This window comes from Camelus bactrianus, chromosome 8 (assembly GCF_048773025.1).
Source record: "Camelus bactrianus isolate YW-2024 breed Bactrian camel chromosome 8, ASM4877302v1, whole genome shotgun sequence".
In the NCBI taxonomy this organism is placed as follows: Eukaryota; Metazoa; Chordata; class Mammalia; order Artiodactyla; family Camelidae; genus Camelus; species Camelus bactrianus.
Genome location: NC_133546.1, coordinates 67,681,442 through 67,704,809, shown reverse-complemented (window position 1 = coordinate 67,704,809; position 23,368 = coordinate 67,681,442). Strand labels below are relative to the sequence as shown.

At 38.1% G+C, this 23,368-nt stretch overlaps 1 protein-coding gene and 1 long non-coding RNA gene across 3 annotated transcripts in view; one reads left to right on the top strand and one right to left on the bottom strand.

Moving 5' to 3' along the window:
* The window catches only part of MEI4 (meiotic double-stranded break formation protein 4), a 125,259-nt gene extending 106,356 nt beyond the window's left edge, over nucleotides 1-18,903 (top strand). Inside the window, exon 4 of the mRNA XM_010972876.3 lies at nucleotides 17,706-18,903. Coding sequence (XP_010971178.2) covers nucleotides 17,706-17,975 — 270 coding nt within the window. The 3' untranslated portion in view covers nucleotides 17,976-18,903. The remainder of the gene's footprint in view (nucleotides 1-17,705) is intronic.
* Nucleotides 1-23,368, bottom strand: part of LOC123613622 (uncharacterized) — a 520,235-nt gene that overhangs the window by 7,758 nt on the left and 489,109 nt on the right. The window lies entirely within an intron of this gene.

Sequence of the window (23,368 nt, the reverse complement as noted above, 5' to 3'; positions counted from 1 at the left end):
AGATGAGTTCATAGTGTCCTTTTTTCTTTCTTTCTTTTTTTTAAGATTCCACATATGTGTGATCTCATATGGTATTTTTCTTTCTCTTTCTGGCTCACTTCACTTAGAATGACAATCTCTAGGTCCATCCATGTTGTTGCAAATGGCATTATTTTATTATTTTTTTATGGCTGAGGGAAAGGGGATGGGAAGGGATAAATTTGGGAGTTTGAGATTTGCAAATGTTAACCACTATATATAAAAATAGATTAGACATGTTTCTTCTGTATAGCACAGAGAACTATATTCAAAATCATGTAATAACCTTTGATGACAAAGAATATGAAAATAAATATATGTATGTATATATGCATGTCTGGGACATTGTGCTGTACACCAGAAACTGACACATTGTAACTGACTGCACTTCAATTAAAAAAAAAATTTTTAAAGAATTCATATGTCAAGTCCCTTGCACAGTGCCTGAACCACAAATGGTATTCAGTAAATATTAATTTCCTCTGCCTTCTCTTAAATATCGCCTCTCCTCATTCATTGTCCAATAATAGCAACCCCCCAGTGTTGCTGCCAAGGCAATCCGTTTATTGATCAGTTAAAGCCATTAAAAATATAACATCATATCTTAGCAAAATATGAGACAGAATAACATTGCAACTTCAATAACAAAATGTCTCAGGAAATGCTTCTCAAATTAGAAAGAGAAATAGGAAAAGCACGAAATAGACGGAAGGAAAGGAGAGAAAGAAGGAAGAGAAAGAAAAGTAAAAGAAAATGCACAGTGAAATTATCAAGTGTTAGGGTCATGCCCATTAGTACAAGGTCTTTATTAATCTTTTGTAGAGTGGGCAGTCCTTATGAAGCAGCCACAGATTTAAGGCTAAAAATAGAATGTGGAGTATTTAAGGAAAAAAATGGAATTTTAAAGTACATACTGATAGAAATCCTAGAAGTACCCACTTTGAATTTAACTACTTATTTATTCATATATATGAATAAATAAGTAGTTAATTTTATATATAATATAATCACACTTAACTCAGTGTTACTAGCTACAAACAGAAGATATATATACAGATATAATATATATACATACATACACACACACACACCTATTTCCTTCTAAGCCTCTTATAATTCTTCCAAGCTGTGTTGATAAGAACCCGTTAACAGATGACATTGCCCAGATTTCCATGGCCAGATATTTCAGAAGATAATCTTTTGACAGGTGAAATGTCAGTATTCAAAAGGAAGAGAAATTACGCCATTTTCCCTGTGTCAGCCAGTTGATGGCTAACAACGGAAGGTTTCTTCACACACTTAGATTTGCCAAACTTTTTAATTCACATACATACTCAAGTAGCTGGCTCATAGTTCCGACTTGAGTAAGCATCTTAAATATTGATGAGCAGAAATGTCAGATCCAGCCATTTGAAAATGACTGTTTTGAAAATATCAGTTGCTGTGACTGAGGGAAGCATTTGACTCAGTCTGTCCCCTGTCGGTTTTGATTTGAAGAGGTTAAAACCCTGTGCTCCAGAAACCAGTAGTCAACCACCTATGTTGGAAAGCTCACTGGATAAGGAGCCCCGGAAAATGTGAGAATGGTTCTCCCTCCTCTCCAAGTATCTTTTATTCTTATTGAAACACAAGTTAAAAAAAGATTTAATTAAGTGAGAATCAGAAGATTACTTGGAAAAGACAAGACACGGTATGACTTCTCTGAAAACTGCATTACTGCTTTTCATGGTGCAGTAGAGGTGATGAAGTCATAATACAGTGAACCTGATGGAAGTAAGTGGTAAGAGAGCATTTAACGCTGCTCAGTGTTTAATAATTAAAATGTAATGTAGCAAATTAGCAATCAAATGCATCAAACAATTAAATAATTCCTTTGCAGTGAGCACTTTTTAAAGACTGATTTGCAGCAGTCCCTGAGGGCTCGTCAGGGCGGCACTGTCGTGCCACTGGGGAGGGGACTCACCCCCATGGGCTTCTGCGTGAGCTTGCATTTGGATCTCTCTCTCTCTCCTTCTCTCTCTCTCTCCAACACACACACACACACACACACACACAATTCTAGAATAGATAAATAACCCCCGATTTGCTAGTCCAACTACTTGTAGCTGAAAAAATAAAAATGAATTAATTAGTAAATTAAGTACCATTGGTTATCAATATTCCAAACTTAAAACATTCAACAACAAATAATCATCATAGGACTTTCCCTGATGAATACTGTAAATGGTTTGAAATAGACTTTTAGCCAAAAAATACAATTAATAGGTAGAAGATGAGCATGTAAGTCTTCAGAAAAGATAAACATAATAATACATTGTTAAGAGACATGGTGAAATCTTTAGATAGCAACCTTTTTAAAAGTTAGTTTCATGCAGTTCATTGTTGAGCATTACCCAGCTAAATCATAAATAGCCACTTGATAGTGGATGTTTTAACTTAAAATGTCTTACAGATATTGGTTCAGAGATTTGTTTGATTCTATTTCATTTTGTTTTTTAATCAAATAAACCGTTAAAGTAAATTTTATTCACTGGTAGAGCAATACATACAGTGTTACATTGAGCCATATGAAATTGCTGTTTCTGTAGATCACAACTGTCAAATACAGAACATTTAATATGGTTCAACCCAATACAACAAGGGTCTGGGCTTCCCAAAAGTTAAGTTATACTGCAGGTTTCTATGTAACCACATGTATGATGTGGTAACATAGACACTTAAGGTGGAAAGCATTTGAACTCTCATGAAGATCCCACAGTCAGAGACCTAAATATCTGGTGTACAAATGTCAGCATTTAAAAACAGTCACAATCCAGATCTATTCAGTGATGCTGAGAATAGAACTGTTCAGGAGACTGGATATTCCTTTGTCATGACAAGACTAATGTCTGTCTAAATGTGCGTAACCTGGGAAAACAAACCAAAATAAGCAAACAAATGCACACAAAACATTTTATTTCTTTTGAATGCAAAATTTTTTTAAATGTAGTATTCTCTTATGTTAAATAAATATATTAAACAAAATGTAATGCTGTTTTGTATTTATAGGCTATAAACGTTTTTAAAGTTTCAGTGCCAGCTGACTGGTTTTGTGTCCCTAAAACTGAGTCAAATATTTAGAATCAGAAAATGATGACATGAAAAGTCCACGTTGGAATTCTTTTGTCTTATATATGGAAAACACCACGCACATCAGTGGCGGTTAAATCACCCAACCACAAGGCTTAGATTCAGCCAAACCGGAAATAAATCATGTGTTTCATTCCCCCTTTAAATCCAGCTTTTAGGTATTCTCTGAGAGTGTGCAAAAGGCTGAATATAGCACATACAAAACTACGTCTTTGATTTCACAGCCATCCTGTGGTAAACAGCATACTTTTCTCACGTAGAGGGTGGGAAACGCCTCTGTCCGCGCAGCAGCATGCTCCACTGCTGGCTGAAGGGAGAGGGGTGCCCTCACACCAGGGACCTCTGTGGCCATCTGCAGCCTGGACGCATGCCGCTGCTTTACAAGTTGTCTTCAGCTCCACCTGCACAGTGGGAACATGCCGTGCTAGGAGTGATGGGTGGAAGTACCTGAGGGCAGGGGCCTGCAGGGTCTGTTTTAAGGAATGCCTTTTCCTGAGTTTTTGAGGCTTCACCTTCAAGCCCCCCAAATCCGTATTTGGTCCCTGAAATGTGTAGTGCAAACAGAGCACAGAGAATAGACCCTGTTCGATGTACTTAAGCTCTCCCAGAACAAGCTATTCTGGTTGGGCAGCTGAGCTTTAGAATAACATAAATTTCATTATTGATGAAAAGCAGAAAAGCTACTGAGAAGCAGGACAACAAACAGACATAAATATCGCGGGAATAAGTGGAGGTCTTTCTGCTTTCAGAGAACTACTTTTTTCCATCCTTAACACTTAACACAATGAGGATGATAAATTGTTTAAACAATTACTTATTTAATGTCTTTCTACTTTGCTGGAGTATAAATGACTATCATGGCAAGAACTGCTTGTCTCTCTTGGTGGCATTATTGTGGGTATTTTTAAAATTACTTATACCACTTTCTACTTACGCCATTTTTCATAAAGACTGTATTTTAACAATTATAACTTCGGGGGGAAAATTAATAAGAGAGACATTTCACCTTTCCCAGGGACTTATGTTAAACATAAAAGTATGAACAAAAAGAAAAGAATGCCACTCTTTCGGCGTACTCTGAAAGAATCTGCAAAGAACTTAGCAAAGTGTTCTTGACCTTCCAAGTGACACTGCTTGTGAGAGGAGACACCACCCGTCTCCTCCTGCACACTTCAGAAACAGGCTGGCTTCGGAGGAATGTAAATGTCTTTCTGAAACACAAGGAAAATGCTTGAAAGCTTACAAATGGATTTTTCTTCAAACAAAAAAAAAGTAATTTCAGGAAAATGGATAGAAATTTTCCTTTCTGAGTTGTTCATCTTAATGAAGTGGTCCTTTAGCTCCGGACTAGAAAATACCAGATTGTACACTTAGAAAATCAAGTAGATTTTAGATGAAGTTTCATTTCAGACCATGAAAATGATTTCTTAAATTTTTTGGAATACATTTACTGATATCAGACAATATTAATCCCATTTTGTTTTTAACACTTGAAAATAGCCATTTTTTTCCTGTGGCTCCATTACTGTCTTTTAAAAGCCTGTTGGACATTTATTGTCATTTATTAACGTAAGTAATATGTTCTGCAGAATATTAATGCTCCATGAATAAATAAAGAAGCATTCTTTGTTCAGAATGCTATGTTAAACTGAGTGATTTATTGAAACTTTCAAAATTTCAATATGAATTAGGACTCTCTAAGAGGAGAGTTATGGTACATACTGTTGCTCAAATTCTGCAATCACAGAACTCTTTCTTCTGGAGGAAACTCCTAGGTGTAGCTTTTACCAGAAAACACTCTAGACAAAATGTACTAGTTTTTTAAAAAAAAATTTATGTGGAATCATTGCAAATTGAAGTTAAAAATTTTTCTTTCTAATGACTTCTGCCTGACTCATTAGATATTTTGAGTGATGGCTTAGATCAAATATGTAGAAACACATAGCTAATTTGATTTCCACATTGGGAGCTTTTTGCTGCTGCTTTTACACCTTGGTTTTAATAGGAAAAGGAAGGGTAGATCTTTTTGAGTGTAGTCTTGATCTGCTGATTACATGTCTCCATTCCTAACACTTTAGTTGGTTATACATATTTTGGATTGCCTATGTCATATTTTCTTCTAAATGAAAGATTTTGAGCTGGAAGAAGAGACATTCAAGTGAAGTGAAAGGGTTTTAAACTGCAAGGGGCACCTAATCAAACAGTACTATATGAGGTCATTAGAGTATGAAATATGAGGGGAAATTTTTGGAAAATTTATTTGTATTCTTGTAACTACTTAGATCAATATCAGGCCAGTATCCCCAACGAACACTGATGCAAAAATCCTCAACAAAATATTAGCAGACTGAATCCAACAATACATTAAAAGTCTCATACACCATGATCAAGTAAAATTTACTCCAGGGATGCAAGGATGGTTCAACATCTGCAGAGCAATCATTGTGATCCATCAAATTAACAAAATGAAGAATACAAATCATCTTAATGGATGCAGTAAAAGCATATGACAAAATTCAACATCCATTTATCATAAAACTCTCAGCAAAGTGGGTATAGAGGGAATGTACCTCAACACAATAAAGGCCCGTATAAAAAACCCACAGCTAACTTCATACTCAGTGGTGAAAAGCTGAAAGTGTTTCCTCTAAGATCAGAAACAAGACAAGGACGCCCACTCTCATCACTTTTTTTCAACATAGTTTCGGAAGTCTTAGCCACAGTAATAAAGCAAGAAAAAGAAAGAAATGGCATCCAGATCAGAAAGGAAGAAGTAAAACTGTCACTATTTGTAAGTGACATGATACTACATATAGAAAACCCTAAAGACTCTACAAAAAACTTTTAGAACTAATGGATTCATAAAAGTCACAGGATACAAAATCAATACAGAGAAATATAGTGGTGTTTCTATGCACTAAACATGAACTATCAGAAAAAGAAATTCAGAAAATCTCTTATAATGGCATCAAAAAGAATAAAATACCTAGGAATAAATTTAACCAAGGAGGTAAAAGACCTGTGTACTGACGTAAGACACTAATGAAAGAAATTGAAGAAGATGCAAGTAGATGCAAAGATACTCCATGTTCTTGGATTGGAAGAATTAATATTTTTTTAAATATTGTCCATACTACCCAAAGCAATCTGTAGACTCAGTGAAATCTCTATCAAAAGTCCAATGGCATATTTCACAAAACTAGAACAAATGCTCCTAAAATTCATGTGGAACCACAAAACATCCTGAATAGCCAAAACAATCTTGAGAAAAAAGAACAAAGCTAAAGATAATACACTCCCTGATTTTCAAACTGTAATACAAAACTACAGTAATAAAAAAAAAGCAGCATGGTGCAGAAACAGACACACAATTCAATGGAATGGAAATAGCCCAGAAATAAATCCACCCACATATGGAAAATTAATTTATGATAAAAAAGTGAAAAAACATACAGTGGAGAAAAGACAATCTTGTCAATAAATGGGGTTTGGAAAACGGGACATCTGTGTGCAAGAGAATGAAACTAGATCACTATCTTATACTTACACAAATAATGGATTAAAACTTGAATATAAGACCAGAAATTATAAAATTCCTAGAAGAAAACATAGGCAGTAACTCATTTACATTGGCCTTAGCAATGTTTTTGTGGATCTAGGTCCAAAGGTAAGGGAAACAAAAGCAAAAATAAACAAATGGCACTACATCAAACTAAAAAGCTTCTGCACAGTGAAGAAAACCATTATTAAGATTAAACTTTTGAATCAGAGAAATATTTGCAAATGACATATTTGTTAAGAGGTTAATAGCCAAAATATATAAAGAATTCGTATAACACAACAACAGAAATCTGGTAAAACGTGGGCAGATTTTCTAAATAGGCTTTTTTTTTTTTTTTTTTCAGAAAAGACATACACATGGCCAACAGGCATGAAAAGATGTTTAACCTCACTAATTATTAGGGAAATGAAAATTAAAACTACAGTGAGAGATCATCTCACATTTGTTAAAATGGCTATTTTCAAAGAAGACATGAAATAACAAATGTTAGTAAGGATGTGGAGAAAAGGGAACCTTTGCACATTTTTGAATGACTGTAAATTGGTATAACCACTATGGAAAACAGTACAGAGATTACGCAGAAAACTAAAAATAAAACTACCATATGACCCAGTTATTCCACTTCTGGGTATTTATCCAAAGAACACAAAACATTGATTCAAAGAGGTATTTACATGCCACTGTTCATTATAGCATTATTCCTGAGAGCCAAGATATGGAAACAACCTAAGTGTCCACTGATGGATGGTGAATGGATAAAGAAGGTGTGGTATATGAATACATGTAAGACTATTCAGCCATTAAAAAGAATGAAATCCTGCCATTTTCAACAACATGGATGGACCTTGAAGATATTAAGTGAGATACATCAGATGGAGAAAGACAAATACTGTATGATTTCACTCATATGTGGAATCTAAAAGATATAAATAAAATTAAAAATAAAATATAAACAATTTCAGATATAGACATCAGATTAGTGGTTATGAGAGGGAAAGGGGACTAGGGGTGGGCAAAAAGGGTGAAGGGTGTCAACTGTATGGTGATGGATGGTAACAAAAACAACAAAAAAAAACCAAGCTTACAGATACAGACAGCAGGCATGGGTGGGGAGTAGGTGAAATTGGTTACGGTGGTCAGAAGGTACAGGCTTCCAGTTATAAAATATATGTCATGAGGATGTAATGTACAACATGGTAACTGCAGTTAATAATACCATATTGCATATTTGAAAGTTTCTTAGACAGTAAATCACAAGAAAAAAAATTTTTTGTAACTATGTGTGGTGATGAGTGTTGACTAGACTTATTGCGGTGATGATCATTTCCCATATATACAGATACTAAATCATTACGTTGTACACCTAAAACTAATACAATGTTAAATGTTAGTTATACCTCAGTAAAAGCAAAAGTGTGAAAGATAAGGGAGAAATCTTGTGAAATTTCTTTTATGTGCTTGTGACTTTCTTAGAGCTTTTGCATACTTCCCTCTAATGTGCCTCAACTTCAAGACAGACTGGTGTTGTCCAGTTCAGTTCAGTTCTGATGCCAGCCATCTGGACTCAGTGCAGATCCCACAGGTTAAAGACATAAACCCCAAAAAGACTGCCTTCTCTTCAGGTGCCAGCCACCAGTTCGGGGATCTGTCCTTCTGACCAACTGGCTGCAAATGTCGGGGAGTTTCCACCCCCCTCATGTTTGACACTTTACTATAATGATTCACAGAACCCAGGAAAGTATTCGACTTATAAAAAGGATACAAATTAGGATCCACCAAATGAAGAGGCGCATAGTACAAGGTCTGGGAGGGTCTTAAACACAGAATTTACATGCTCTCTCCTCCTGGAATCGGGGTGCAGCACCTTCCTAGAATATCAGTGTGTTCACCAACCAGGAAGCTCCACTCAGCATCATTTTCCAGAGTTTTTGTTGGAGTTCCTTATGTAGATGTGATGGATTGAATGACTGGCCACGCGGTTGAACTCCATCTTTAGCCCCCACCTCCCCAGAGGTCAGGCTGGTGGAAAGCCTCAATCTTCTGATTACATAGCTGGTGCGGCAGGTGACCAACCCCTGTGCTCACTCATCTCATTAGCATCACCTCAGGCATGAGCCGAGGGCATACCAGGAGTAACAGACACTCCTTTCATTCAGGGAATTCCAAGGATAAAGATCAGACAAATTCTTCATTCTATAATATGTGCTTACTGAATTTTTTTACTACACTTTTATGAAAAATAATACACCCTTATTCTGAAGGTCTTATTTCATGGAAGCCTGTGCAGGTTTTTCCATAACTGCTTCAGGACTATGTATATAAAACATTGTTGCTGCCTCATGGATCATCAAAATAAGTAATTATGTCCATATTAATTTTATGCAATTGTATACACAGATTTAAATATTTTGTTTGTTTGTTTTGTTCTGAGGGGGAGGTTGTTAGGTTTATTCATTTATTTATGCTTGGAGGAGGTACTGGGGATTGAACCCAGAACCTCGTGCGTGCTAAGCATGTGCTCTACCACTTGAGCTATACCCTCCCCACTAAATGTATTTATGCATGTGTATACATATGTATGTGCATACACACACAATCTCCTAAAGTAAGTGGTATATGTAGGTTGGGTACTCTTTCTATGAGTTTTCTTGAAATTTGTATCTTTGAAAAGAACCTACTACTAAACTTTCTAGTATACTTTCTAAGAATAACTGTTACATAGTAATTTTCTGTGAATAATGAATGCCCAGGAACACGTTAGGTTAGGCTCAAATAAGTAATATTATTTGATGGTATATCACATCATCTAAGATCACTAGAAAAATCATTCTGCGTAAGAAGATTTTCCACATGAGTAAGATAGTTTTTAAATTTTATTTCAACATTTTAAGAGAATGCAATCGTAAATTTAGTTTATGAAACTATGAATCAAACATCATTTATATATTTTTTCAGAATCACCATCATTTTTCAGAACATCATTTATACATTTTTTTCAGAACCATCATCATTTTTCAGAACATCATTTATACATTTTTTTCAGAACCATCATCATTTTTCAGAACATCATTTATACATTTTTTCAGAACCATCATTGGTTTTGGAATCGTGCTGCATTAGTTACATTCTTGAAGGCATAGTCTTCAATTATATCGCAGTCCTTTTCCATTTGAAAAGCCCCAGAGATGTTCCTGTCTGAGTTGTATATTTTCTTTAACTCCTCCTTTGCTCTCTACTCTCACGTTTCCTGTCCTGCAGCAGCACCCCCTCCTCTGTCCTTGCTACCAGCAGGCTGACTGGGAGTTGAGAGGAGGTGAGTGAGGACCAGGGACCCTCCTGCAGAGTCTCGTGCACAGGCCACCAGGAACAGTTCCGTGGTGGCCATTTGACTGTCTCAGGGCCTGCACATTCCAAGATGCTTGATGTTTGGAAGTGAGACATCGAGAGCAGTGGGTTTTATGCCCCGAAAGTGGAGCATTTTACAAGAAACTGCTGTATTTCTTTACATTATGAATTGGATTACAAAAAGTTTTTGAACAAAATACTTGTTCTTTTCTTGCTGAAGCCACTCTCTTGAAGTATTTGAAGGGTTTTTGTTGTATTAGTGAATATGTCATCTTTTAATGTCATTTTCTTGTCAGATCCAGATACTACATTTTGAGGTTGAATTTGAATAAATGTCAACCACTACTCCAACCGACCTGGCCCCTGCCTTCTGCCTGGTGGGCAGGGCTTGATGCTGTCTTGGATAATCTTTCCTTAGAGTCCTAAAGAAGCTTTCTTGTTGATTTAACTCGCTGGCTACTTAGACATTTGTTTTCCATAAATAATGGCCATCTGGATCTCTGTTATATTTATACCAGACATTTCACCAGCTTTGGTTTCTTCTACTCAAGCTCCATCTTAATTGCACAGTGGGGATGGCTTCACTTAGTGGAGCCGTGCATTCTCTCCCAAGAATTCCCCTTTCATGATTTCTCTTGTTCTCTGTTCCTTCCTTCAGAAAGATAAGTGTCAGACATTTAAGTGACTGTGGGCCTCATGGAACCAAACATGGTCCTGTTAAGATTTTGTTAACACACAGACCTGATGTGACCTTGATGGCTTACACCAATCCGTCTAGTCCGGTTCTGCTGCCTTCGAGAAGGCTGAGGTGTGGGGACACTGCTGAGCGGGTTACTGCGGAGACTGGGGACATCTCCCCACCCCGCTTTAAGCAGTCTGCCTCTCCCCTGCCTCCGAGCATGCTGGCCGGACAGAGACAGAGGGCCCTGCGGTAGTAGCCAAACAGATGTTTTACCTGTACTGACAATAACTTTGAAGTCATCCATCCAAAGGAACCCTGCCGTGCCCTCTAGGGAGAAGTGAGTCTGAGGGATCGTCACTCATGACTCAACTCATTTCCTGTCCTGTCGTGTCTTCTCACATCATATGACTCAGTTCTCTTTACAGTTCCTTATAGCCCTGAGAGCACGCACCCCGCATTGCCTTTTTTCCTACTTCGTTTCCCTATATGCATACCTGGAGTCCTTCTATAGGTAGGGGTCCTGCTTGCTTCTGCATCCTCGGCACTCAGCAAAGGGTACGGGCGTGAAGGGACCCAATTAATGCCTGTAGTAGGACTGGAGGGAGAGAGAGAGGAGCGCCCAGCAGGCAGAAGCATACCATTGTGAAGTGCTAAGTGTTCGAGCTAAACTAGTCCTTAAAGAATTTAGCTGCTTTGATTCCAGTCTTTGAGCCTGTTCCTTCACTTAACAGACTCTTATAGTAAGAACCAAATCATCTGGTTTATTTATACGGCTTTGTCAAGGTCTACTGTGATGGAAGTCCAGACAAATAAATGATGTGTTTGTTTGTTTCGCGAATGCTGAAAAGGCATTTCCAGCCTGAGACTAGGTTTAACATTTTAGTATAAAATAATGACAAAGTTCCTCTCAGTGGAGTTGATGGCCCCAGAATTAAGGGCACAGATGCTAAGAAAGCCCAGGGGAAGCAGGGTAAAGCTATTTAAAGGTGACTCAGGAGATCACATAGAACAAAGAAACACTGAGTCCCTGGATCAGGAACTCTGTATTATTTATGTGAAGAGATATGAGAATTAAAATCAATGTGGGACTGTCCACCAATGTGCTGTTCTGATGATCAAGAGAGTGATGGACAGGAGTCAGACCACAGGCGCTATCCTCAGAGAACTGTGCAAATATAAAACTTTAAAGCACCTGGGGTTTAATCTATGACGTTATTGAGTTAGTCACCAAAAGGGCGCACTGCTTACAAACTTATTTTTACCAACCTGCCTCTCGAGTAGTCTGACCAAGTTGATCCGTCTCACACTAGGATAGCCGGGCCTTTGTATATATCCTGTGAGACACTGTGTCCAACCCACACGTCTGCCACCTCCAGGGCCTTCTGATGTCAGGATGGCTTCAAAATAGTCAGTCATCTTACCTTTAGGTTCCTGGGTACCACCCTTCTATGCAAAAAGGAAGTGTCTGCTAGATTGCTACCATCTATGAAAGATCTTCTGACAGAGGAAGGTAGATAAAGCTGTTCCTCAGTTTCTTCCATGTCTCTAGACGAACAGTTCACAGTAGCCTGGAGGTGCATCCCACAACTGGCCACAGCTCAGCATGTGAGTAATCCCAGTGGCCTCCCACTAGGTGCACAGCACCTTAAGGATAGGGATTAGATCTTTATTTTGAGGAAGACCATAACGATGATGATGATAAAAGATAATAGATAATACTTATTTGAAAATTTGGGGTCCTGTGCTGTGTTTTTAATATCCAGCCTCAGGAAACAGACTTGAGAAAAGCAGGCAAAATTGGCTAGTGAGAAAAGCATCATTTTAAAACAAGGCTAATTATGACAGATTTTTAAAAATTTCTCTGTTACGTATATTCCATTCATTAATATTTTTATGTGTTAATCTTGCATACTTGTTAAACTACTTTCCATAGGAAACAAGACAAAATATCAAATCCCCAATGTTAGTAGTTTTAATAGTTTAGGACTTTTCATCTAAGTAACCCACAAATGAAAGTCAGCCTCTTAGAACCACTGTCTGGGATTCAGCATTTTAGGCAGGTAACTGTACCATTGTCTGTATAAAGCAAAATGGATTAATACCCATTGAATCATTTCTATTCTTCTCTCCCTGGCACTTTGATCCAAAGATGACTCACCGATCCATACCCCTCACTCCCTTTGAGCCTTGGCTCACAACTCATCTCTAGGAAGTCTCCCCTAACTGAGGGCACTCTGCTCTGATCAGCCTTTTGCTTCGTGCTCCCTCGGTACTGGGTCCAGCACCCAGGCGGCAGCAGAGGAAAAGGACATGCACCAGCTTTGTAGGAGAAGTGGTTTTAAGTGAGTGTGTGCTTCTGTTGCAACCATAGTTCATTGAGTGTGAGTGTGTGTGTGTGTGTGTGTGTGTGTATGAGACGTATGTTGTACGCATCACACATAGTCGGCAGGTGGCCCTCCTACCCTCGGCCGCGTGGTCACATGCAGCGTTGCACCGGCCCCTGGCTGAGCCCTTACTCCTTTGTCAGCTCCTTCAGCGCCTCCTCCTGTGCTTCCAAGGCTGCAGGCTGCGTGGGGGACTGCTGAGAGGGGGGAGCTTCATCCCCCTCAGCCCCTCGACTGAGGCCTCCTGCCTTCTAGTAGACAGAACAAGGCTGAGGTATTAAAACTTAGGGTTACATTTCTCACTGAATCATCATGGTGACAACTGACCTTTTCCTTTATTGTGTTGAATTCATTCTTTTAGAAACTACTGATTTTAATTGTATCTTACTTACTGCTTCTAATAAAATCTGGCATGCGGGATACGGAGCCAGGGGTATGTTCAGTGAACATTTAATTGAACATTTAGGTCATGCACCTGTACTCTTTGACTTGGTTTTCTGCCCTGTGATGATCCAGTTTTCTCCTTCATCTCTTGCATTTGTAGCAATAAGGAAAATGTTGCCTTGTGTTCTCACCCCTTCCATCGCAGCGTGCTTCTGTCTGAAAGTGCAGACTGCACTTCTGCACTGCCTTGGCTAACACACAGAAGTTCTCAAACTGTTGGATTTAATGAACTGCTCCATTTTCATATTTTCAGCATTAAATATAGACATCCAAACTGCGAGTCCCACCTCAGGTGTACAGCACCTTTTGTTACCTTATCAGCTGCCAAGGAATGTGACTGTTTTTGTCGCTTTAGGCATCTCTGTTCTTTCTGTGTCAGAGACAGCAGAAGGCAGCACCTTTTCAAGACCAAGGAAACTTAGCAGTTTCCTTCCTGTCTAGATGAAGCCTCACGGTTCCGATTTTAAAAGACGAAAATGGAAGAAGGGGACCCCAGCATGGTGCAGGAAGGGACAGCCATCCCACGCGGGTATATCCCGCTGTACGGTGCCTTCCAGAATCTGGCCCTTTCTACCGATCCATAGGTGGCCTTCATCCTCAGGTTCACAAGAAGGCTACTGGGCCTCCAAGCATTGTGTCTGTATTTCCCAGCAGGAACAATGGGGAAGAGGGAGAGCAAAAGTGCATTCCACCAGATCTGGCCTGCTATTAGCGAGCTTTCCCAGAAACCCCACCCAGCTACTTATACTTACGTCTCTTTGACCAGAATTAGCCTTAAGAGAGACTGGAAAATACACCCTTTTAGTTGATCCATTATCACTCTGAACAAAACGGGTTCTGCTGGTGAAAAAGGAGGAAGAAATGAGTAAGGAGTAAGCAAGCAGATATGCCTGGAGTGTGCCTGGGATGTGCCTGGGGTATTTCAAGGCCAGTAAGTCTTCCCTAAAATGCCGAGTTAACCTTGACTGAATTTCAGCTAAAACAACAATAAGGAAACTGGCACTCTGTGTCTATAGCCTGAACTTCAGAATCTAATTTTTGAAGTCAAATTTTGGAGCATGTAAAGAAATATTAATAGTTGTTCACTGTTTAAATAAATATTTGGATTCTTTGACTTTCTCAAGCCCAACTCAGGAAATAGGAAAATAAACATAAGAAATGTTTAATTCTGAAAATGACCTACAAAAATACATGGGGATTTTTCTATCCAGGAAAGTATTTCTTCTCCCGAAGGTCCCCTGTTACATAAAACGGCATTAGATAGAAGAAGTAGTCATGGGGCTATAGGAGCTTCCTCTCAAGTCCCCTTCAGTTCTGAGAGATTGAGAGAGAGACAGACAGACGGGTAGCGTTCTGTCAGACGTCAGAGCCACCTCGCTCGTGTGTGGGGTTTCGTCGTCTTCCTGGCAGGTGTTGAGGTGAAACCCGTGGGCATCTTCCAGGTGACTATGTTCTGTCTGTGTTGAGGATTTTCCAGCCCTGGTGGAGGGTCAGTTTAATTTGACACTGAGGATGTGAAAATCACATCAAAATATAATAGAAGGGTATCAGCTGTCATCTTAATAACATTTATCTTAGTTTTTACTCAGATTATGCACTAATTCAGAAAGTGTCTGAACATATGATTAGGCAGAGCAGGCAGCTGGCAGCGTGATAAAACTGGGGGACTGCGGGAAGGGCCTCCCCCACAGACATGCCGTTTTCCTCACGTTGAGCTAGAGGGCTGCTGAGGCAATAAGGTAAGTGTATACCGCCTTTAAAGGGAGAAGTTCGTTTCAGTTTCATATTCTATGAGATGTAAATATCTTACAGCAAAAGAGTTTATCCAATTAATTATTATGAGAATAAGCTTTTAGGTTAAAGGTGGAACAGATCAATTCAATGAAATGCGAAGTCTAAAACAAAACAGAGAAATGGGACACCACGGGGACCCCAGCCCACCTGGAAGCTGAGCTAAGTCAGATTCTCGAAGCAAATTGAAAGGGACTGGGACGCACTCTGCCTGCTTTACACTCATGAAACTCCCAGAAGAAACATAGATGGTGAGCTCCTTGACGTTGTTCTTAGCAATTACTTTTTGGATGTGACACCAAAAGCAAAAGTCAGCAAGTGGGACTCCATCAAACTGAAATGCTTCAGCAAAGCAAACAAAATCAACAGAATGAAACGGCAACCTACTGAATGGGAGAAAATGTTTGCAAATCACATACCTGATAAAGAGTTAATATCCAAAATACATAAAGAACTCATGTAACTCAATAGTAAAAGAAAAAGCAATTAAAAAATGGACAGAGGAGTTGAAGAGGCCAACAGGTAAATGGAAAGATGTCCAACGTGTCTCATCACCAAAGAAATGGACATTAAAACCACAGTGAGGTATCGCCTCACGCCTGTTAGAATGTTTATTATCAAAAGACAAGAAATAAATGATAGTAAATTGATGTAGCCACTATGGAAAACAGTGTGGAGGTTCCTCAAAAAATTAAAAATAGAACTAACATACGATCCAACAGTTCCCCTTCTGAGTGTTAGTCTTAACTAATTTGAAACACTAGTTAGAAAAGATGTATGTACCTTACGTCCATTGCAGCAGCATTTACAATAGGCAAATAGCCCTACGTGGAAACAACCTATATGCTCAGCGATGGATGAAGGTATAAAGAAAATATTGGGTGTATATACGTATATAGGGATACGCCTTTGTATATATAATATGTTTATATATATATAAGTATATATGTATATACATATATATACAATGGACTATTATTATTCCGCCATAAAAAGAATGGAATCTTGCCATTTTCAGCAACACGGATGGGCCTTGAAGCATTATGCTAAATGAAATAAGTCAAATAGTAAAAGATGAATACTTTATGATCTCATCTATACGTAGGACCAGAAACCAAACAAACCGGTGAGCTCCAGGATATGGACAACAGATTGGTGGTTGCCTGAAGTGAGGGTGGGGGCAAAATGGATGAAGGGAGTCAAAAGTTGCAGATCTCCAGTTATAAAATGCGTAAGTCATAGGGATGAAATGTACCGCATGTTGACTGTAGTTAATCATACTGTATGGCATAGTTGAAAGTGGCTAGGAGAGACAATCTTGAAATTTCTCATCATAGGAAAAAAATGTTGTAACTATGTGTAGTGGAAGTGAACGAGACTGATTGTGGTGATCATTCTGCTGTAAATATGAATACTGAATCATTACATTGTACACGTGAAACTAATATAATGTTACATCAATTATACCTCAATTAAGAAAAAGAAAGTACCAGTTGTCTGTATATAGTCAATTATTGTATTGTTTGACCTTGTTGGAGATGCAGTCCTCTGGGCTCTAAAAGAATGTTCCTTCATTTATGTATTATTGCTGTGGATAAATTTGGTGAAATGTTTCCAACATGTTTCTTAATAAGCAAATGACAAAGCCAGTTTATGGATATAAACTCATGCTTCCTGTTTTCCCTCTTGTTCTGCTTTCCATTGTGCACTTTTTAGGCCTCCCTTTGATTCATCTCCCTTGCAGCCATCTAGGATGACTAAAAACTTCTGTAAGAAACATCTGCATCTTTTTTATGACCACGTATCCGATTCCACACAACCTAATCCTGCCCCTCCCTGACTTGTGTAGAACTCAGGATGAGATCACATCTGGTCACTTACAGATCATAACCCTAAGTGCTTTAGGACTGAGTTATACTTTGAAACATGTTCCTAAAATTCTGAGACCAAAGAGTCTCATACAGTCATTGACAGGGGTGTCAGGCATTGGAAGAATTTGGTGAAATGCTGAATTGAAAACACAAGACTTGGTATGTGTAAGATTCTCTGTCAAGTATTCTCAGATTCATCTCAGTAAGGAATTATAGCTGCAATGTAGAGAAGGGATTCAGAGCTTTGTAAACCATAAGGGAAAAAATGTCATTTACCAAGATTGCCAAGTTTTTGAAAAAGGAAATGGTCTCCCTTGTTCTCTAGCCCCCCTACCCCAATCAAAAGAACAGGAAGATGGAACGTGTTAAATAAGTCAAGTATCTACTTTTCTTTCAAAAATTTAATCTCTTTATTTGGCTTTTTCTGACCTGAGCTGCAACCACTATTTTTCTTAAAGGAGTCTCTTGTTTATCTGCAGGTGCAAGCCAGTTACGATGCGACGCGCTATGAAAATGTTTTCTCCGTGTTCTGGGTCCTGGAGCAACTTCTTCAAAAGGAAACTGAAGAAGGCAACATTTCAAGTATAGGGCATGAGGACCAAGAAATCAAGAAGTTTCTTCAGAAGCATGATGAAACTATTTTCCAACTCTCTGATGCATTTCCTCTATTTACTTTTTATTTATGGAGACTAGGAATTCTCTTGAACTCAGTAGAGGTAGAAATTAGTGAAAATAACTCACTTCCTTAGCAACTTACCAAATATCAGAAGCATACTAAGTTGAATAGATGAAGAACTTGTGCTTAAAAGATTTTCAAGAATATTTTTAAATGAGCATTTTAAATGGATCTCTAAATATAATCATTAATTCAATTTAATAGTTTTAAATTGTGTATAAAAGATTATGAGTCATATTTCTATACTAGAATCAGCCAGTTTCAGTTGAGAATGCCCTCCGTATTCCTATAGAACGCTACCTTACAAAATGTTCCTCCACACAGTCTAGCTCTGTTGTTTTCTAAAATGGACCATTAATTGTCTAGCTTATTAAAAAAAATTACATTTTAAAAGATTTCCACGTAATAGATGCTAACAGGTAACAGAAGAGCTCTTAGAAGTCTTGTTGTTTTATCAACACAGTATTTAAAGTAAGTGGTTATAAATGCGATTTTTTAAAACTTTTTTTTCTTAAGTAGTTTCACTTACATCATTATTGTCTTAGAAGGGACTCATGTAGAAGGGGAAAAGTTTTTAACATTTGTAAACCTGATGGCCTTTAATGTCATATAATCAACCTGTTTGTCAAGTTCTTTTGAAAGTACTAATTAGCTGTTTAAAATGTTCTTTCAACAAATGTTTGATTCTGTTGCTTATGTATAATATTCTTATTATTGTTAAAATGTAGTTGTTATGTGTAATTAAGTCATTAAGGATATTTTCACAACTTCTAACATCTGTCAAGAAATATACTTTATATTTATTAAAAGTATATTTATACTTATTAAAAGTATTGGTTGAATTTTCCAGTTATACAGTTTCATTGACTTTAATTCAATTATTAAAATCATAACCAACTAACTTAATGAACACACATTATGTACTTTCCTTCAGTGCAATTTAGGGCACAGCAAATACAAAGTTGCTTTATTAATTATATGTGATACTGTTTCATAGGTTAATTAGCATTTCTGAATGTCATTGATACTAAAAAACAATTTATATAAAATCATATCATTATCTGACACACTTATTTGCAGAGTTATTTCCACCTTTTTGGAAAAGATAAAACTTTTTTTACAATACTGAAACAAAATGTGTGTATCAATCAGCTATTGTTATGTAACAAAACAACCACAGAATCTTGGTGGTATACAGCAGTAAGTATTTCTTGGATGTCTGTGGGTCACATGGGGGTTAGTTCATCTGGGCTCTGCTGGAAAGCTCTTCTCAGCTTGCAGATCCCACTGGACTAGGCTCCTTATTGTAAATTTGATCTCCTCCACATGTGCTTAATTCTGGGGCCCAAGTTGAGGGAGAAGTGGCTACTCCGGGGAGACTCTTCCATGGCAATGGCAGATAGGCAAGAGGAAGAGGGCTCAGTGAGAAATCTCACATTGTTACTTCTGCCCACATGCACAGGCCAAGTATATCAGAGCGTCAACTCCAGAGAGAAGGGACAGGATACACTCCACCTTGAGTGGGAAAACTTGCGAAGTTACATGGCAGAGGGTGTGGACACACAAGAGTGTCACACACTAGTGTGGCACAGGAAGGGCTTCCAGATCCTGAATTAGGAGGAATTTTTCTAATATTTGATTCCTGGGAACACTCCTGAAGATGTGTGTAGATTCACTGCTCATGACATCACCCCATCATCATTCTTCTGTAATGAGTAGACAACGCTGGCAAACACACAAGCAACAGCAATGGCCCCTTTCCCACTGCAGTTGACCAACATAATGACCCTAGGAATAATTCTAGTGCTCTTCAAAGTTTCAAAGCCTGAAAATTAACCTAGAAAATGTATTTATTACAGAAGAAGAGACAAGGTATTGGAGTCATCATTAATGCACAATATGAAGATACGTTTTATTTCCATTTGATGTTATTTCTATGTAAACACAACTTCAGTCACTTCTGTCATACCTAACCCTTCATTATCCTGTGTTTCAGTCTATGCCACTGTTAACTGTGCAATGTATTTAATACTGAGTGAAAAAGATGATAAAATGAGGCATTTGTATCTCTGTGTTTCCATTAAATGATGAAAGATAGTGAATGAACAAATGATTTAAACTAGAATCAACAATACTTTAAAATGTTGTAGTGATTAAGATTTGGGGGATAAGAATTAGCAATTAAGCAATGATGAAATTGGATATAGAATAGGATGGGAAATGAAGATCATAGAACAATCCTAAAGATGGAGGAAATAATAAAAATGATAATAAGAGCTTATTTAGTATTTATTGTATATATATAATATACATATATATGTGATAAACAGATGCCAGGCACTGATCTAAGCATTTTACATGTATGTATTCATTTGATTCTCCCAACAACCCTATGGAATAGGTAACGTTGCCTCCATTTTAGAGATGAGGCACTCAGGAAAACCGGGAAAGGAAGACTTGGGTTCCATCCCCAGGAGTTTTGTTTTCTAGGGCCATGCTCCTAAGCACTGTGATCCACTATGCAGTGCAAACTGACCTGGCACTTAACGGAACTTTCACAAATACCACTTCTTTGCAATTGCCTTGGAAGCTTTATAAGCCCTTAACTGCAAATCTGATAGCATGGCAGTTCATTATTAGCACATTTTGGATTCTTTAGCCCCTGCTGAGCAGCGGTCCTGTCTGCCACCATCCTGGAGCTACAGCATCTCTGTCCTTTCCCGGACTGCAGCTTTTGCTATAGTCAGGACTCCTTAGGTATGTTACAGATCATCTTCAAACATTAATGTTCTAAAAAGTGCAAAGCTCTCTCTAAAGGTGGGGTAGGTGGCCTGTTAGGCTGCAGTGCCCAGCATAGTGGGAAGAGGAAACAAATCTTGGATCTATAAATAGACGCAATTCTTTCATAAGCTGTTGTACTTTTTAATCATGTCCGTTGTCATTCTAGAAATAAGGGCAGTATATTCCTAGAGATGCAAGCAAAACTGACATTCCCACTTCCAGATTTTTATGTACATTTGTAGATTTTTTAAAAAATATTGACAGCTCTGGCTCATGATAACCTGCTTTCATATATTCATCAAATATTAAGCACCAACTTTGTGTGCAAACAAATTATTTGTACCTATGAAAAATAAGCATACTAAGTTTTATATTTTATCATATTTACAAAACAGAAATTTCTTTTAGCAGTCAGTGTAACAACCCAACAACATCAGTAGTTTGTATTTGCTGATGGAGATAATTAAGGTGGTGATATTTACCCAACATTGAAAAAAAGATACAGGAATTTTGTAAGTCAATTCATTCTTTTGAAATTGACACATTGTAACCGACTATACTTCAATGAAAAAAACCACATTATTTATAGAATTGGATGGCACTAAATTTATCTGGTCGATGAATGGGCTGCTTTTTTAAGAACTATCTAAATATTATAGAATATGATTGGTACATAGGAAATGACCTTGACCTCTTACTTGTTTTTCATTTAATATGAAAGTGCTCCAAGTTACTTTAAGAATCAATTACTAATAGAAAGCAAAGCTTGTAAAAAGAAAACAAATGAGTTTAATATTCAAGACATCAAAATCAATTTTATAATTCATAGGTATCTATTTTGAATTTGTAATATTTTCTTTCGCTATTTTAGTCTAATTTTTGTGGTGGCTGTTTCACTGGTTGGTGGACTTCTGCTGTATTTTAGCCCACAGTTGTAAGCGTTCTGTAGCTAATTCACTGAGACATCAAGATTTACAGACGATAACATCCCCTCCCTCGTCTCTGATGCAAAGCAGTGGTTCTCAGATGTGGGCTCCATCCCAGCAGCAGCAGCAACACTCGGAAACCTGTTAGAAATACAGATCCTGGGGCCCCATCCCAGGCCTACTGTGGAGTCAGAAATGCAGGGCGGAGCCCAGAAATCTGTATCTGATCACACAGCCCACCAGCGTTTGAGAACCGCTGCCATAGTTACTGTTTTTATGGAACAGGAGGGCCGACTACATAAAAAATCATTCAGAAAATAGAAATTCAGTCATCCCAAATTACTTCACTGAATTTTTAAACTTTCCCGGGGAGTGCCTTAAAATTCCAAAGGAGGATTTGGGGAAACTAAATTATTCATAATTTACCTAAAATGAGTAGCAAATTTATAAATATACCAGTCCACCTTAATCACACTTTAAAAATGAGCATCTTTACACTGAGCTTTTAGCTCCTTCTCTAAAATAATTACTCGCTACTGGTGATATTTTTAAAAAGTATTATAATCTGAGTTTAAGGAATATAAACTAATTACAGCTTTCTGCACTAGTCCCGAATGAGTGATGAACATGCAGGGAGACGCAGACATGACGTTACTTTTAGGGTGAGATACTCGGCACCCCAGTAATATCAGAATATTCCTCTTCTTCCAGGAGACCTGTTTTCACACATACGGTAAATATAGCTTAGTTATAAATATATTATTCTATTTCTCAACCCTAGAGATGAAATTCTGTCTTGTTTCAGTCCTCTGGAATATGGTGAGATATACATGAATCATTGATAAACAATGACCTGCTCTGGACTTTTGTGTGTAGTTTATTTTCAGCCCTTTGAGTCTTTACCATGTTGCTAGGATGTCCAGGGCGGCCCAAGGACAGCACCCCTGGTGTGATGAGGGAACAGAACCATCACTGCTTTTCACTTTGACGACTTACTGAGACGTTTTCATGAATGATTAATCATTTCAGGAACTCTAGAAACACCAGACAACCCACCAGCATGGAAAGGATGCATTTGTTCTTATTCCTCTCTCAAACACACAGTCAACTTCAACACTCATTTTGTAAAAAGAGATCCAAACCTCTTGAAACTAATTCTGTCATTTGAAAAACAAAATTTCCTTGTATTTTACCTCGTGGCCCTTACGGGTGATACCTGACTTGCGTGCAGGACGGGAAGCCACCCTTGACTTACCCGGCATGACTGTCCCCTCTGGGAACTCCAGGGCCAGGGCGCTCTCCTGAGAGAGTGACCACGGGCCTTTAAGTGTGTGGTTTGTCCCCTTCCACAGCGGCCCAGGACCACACAGTGTGGTTCCCTGCGGCTGGTCAGGCATCTTATCCTGCAGCTGGATAAAGTCTAGGAAAGAGCCCTAGAGGTGGGGCTGAGAGAACACAGCAACTCCAGTTACCAAACAAAAAACTGAGCTAGAAGTAACTATAGAAATGTAACGGTGTCTCCAACTCCAAATGAATAGACTGATATTCCCATGTGAAAACTTAGTAACTTCTGAGGCTAGCATGACCTTGGCTCATGACAGACCTTCCTTTTCAATACAGTCCCTTCCACAAATATCATCTAATCCATGTGCCTTTGCACCGTGACTTTATTAAGGCATAATATTCAGTATCTAGTGCATCTCTGGTATAGACACTCCACTAAATTCTGGACATTCATTATTTTGCTTAATCCTTCTAA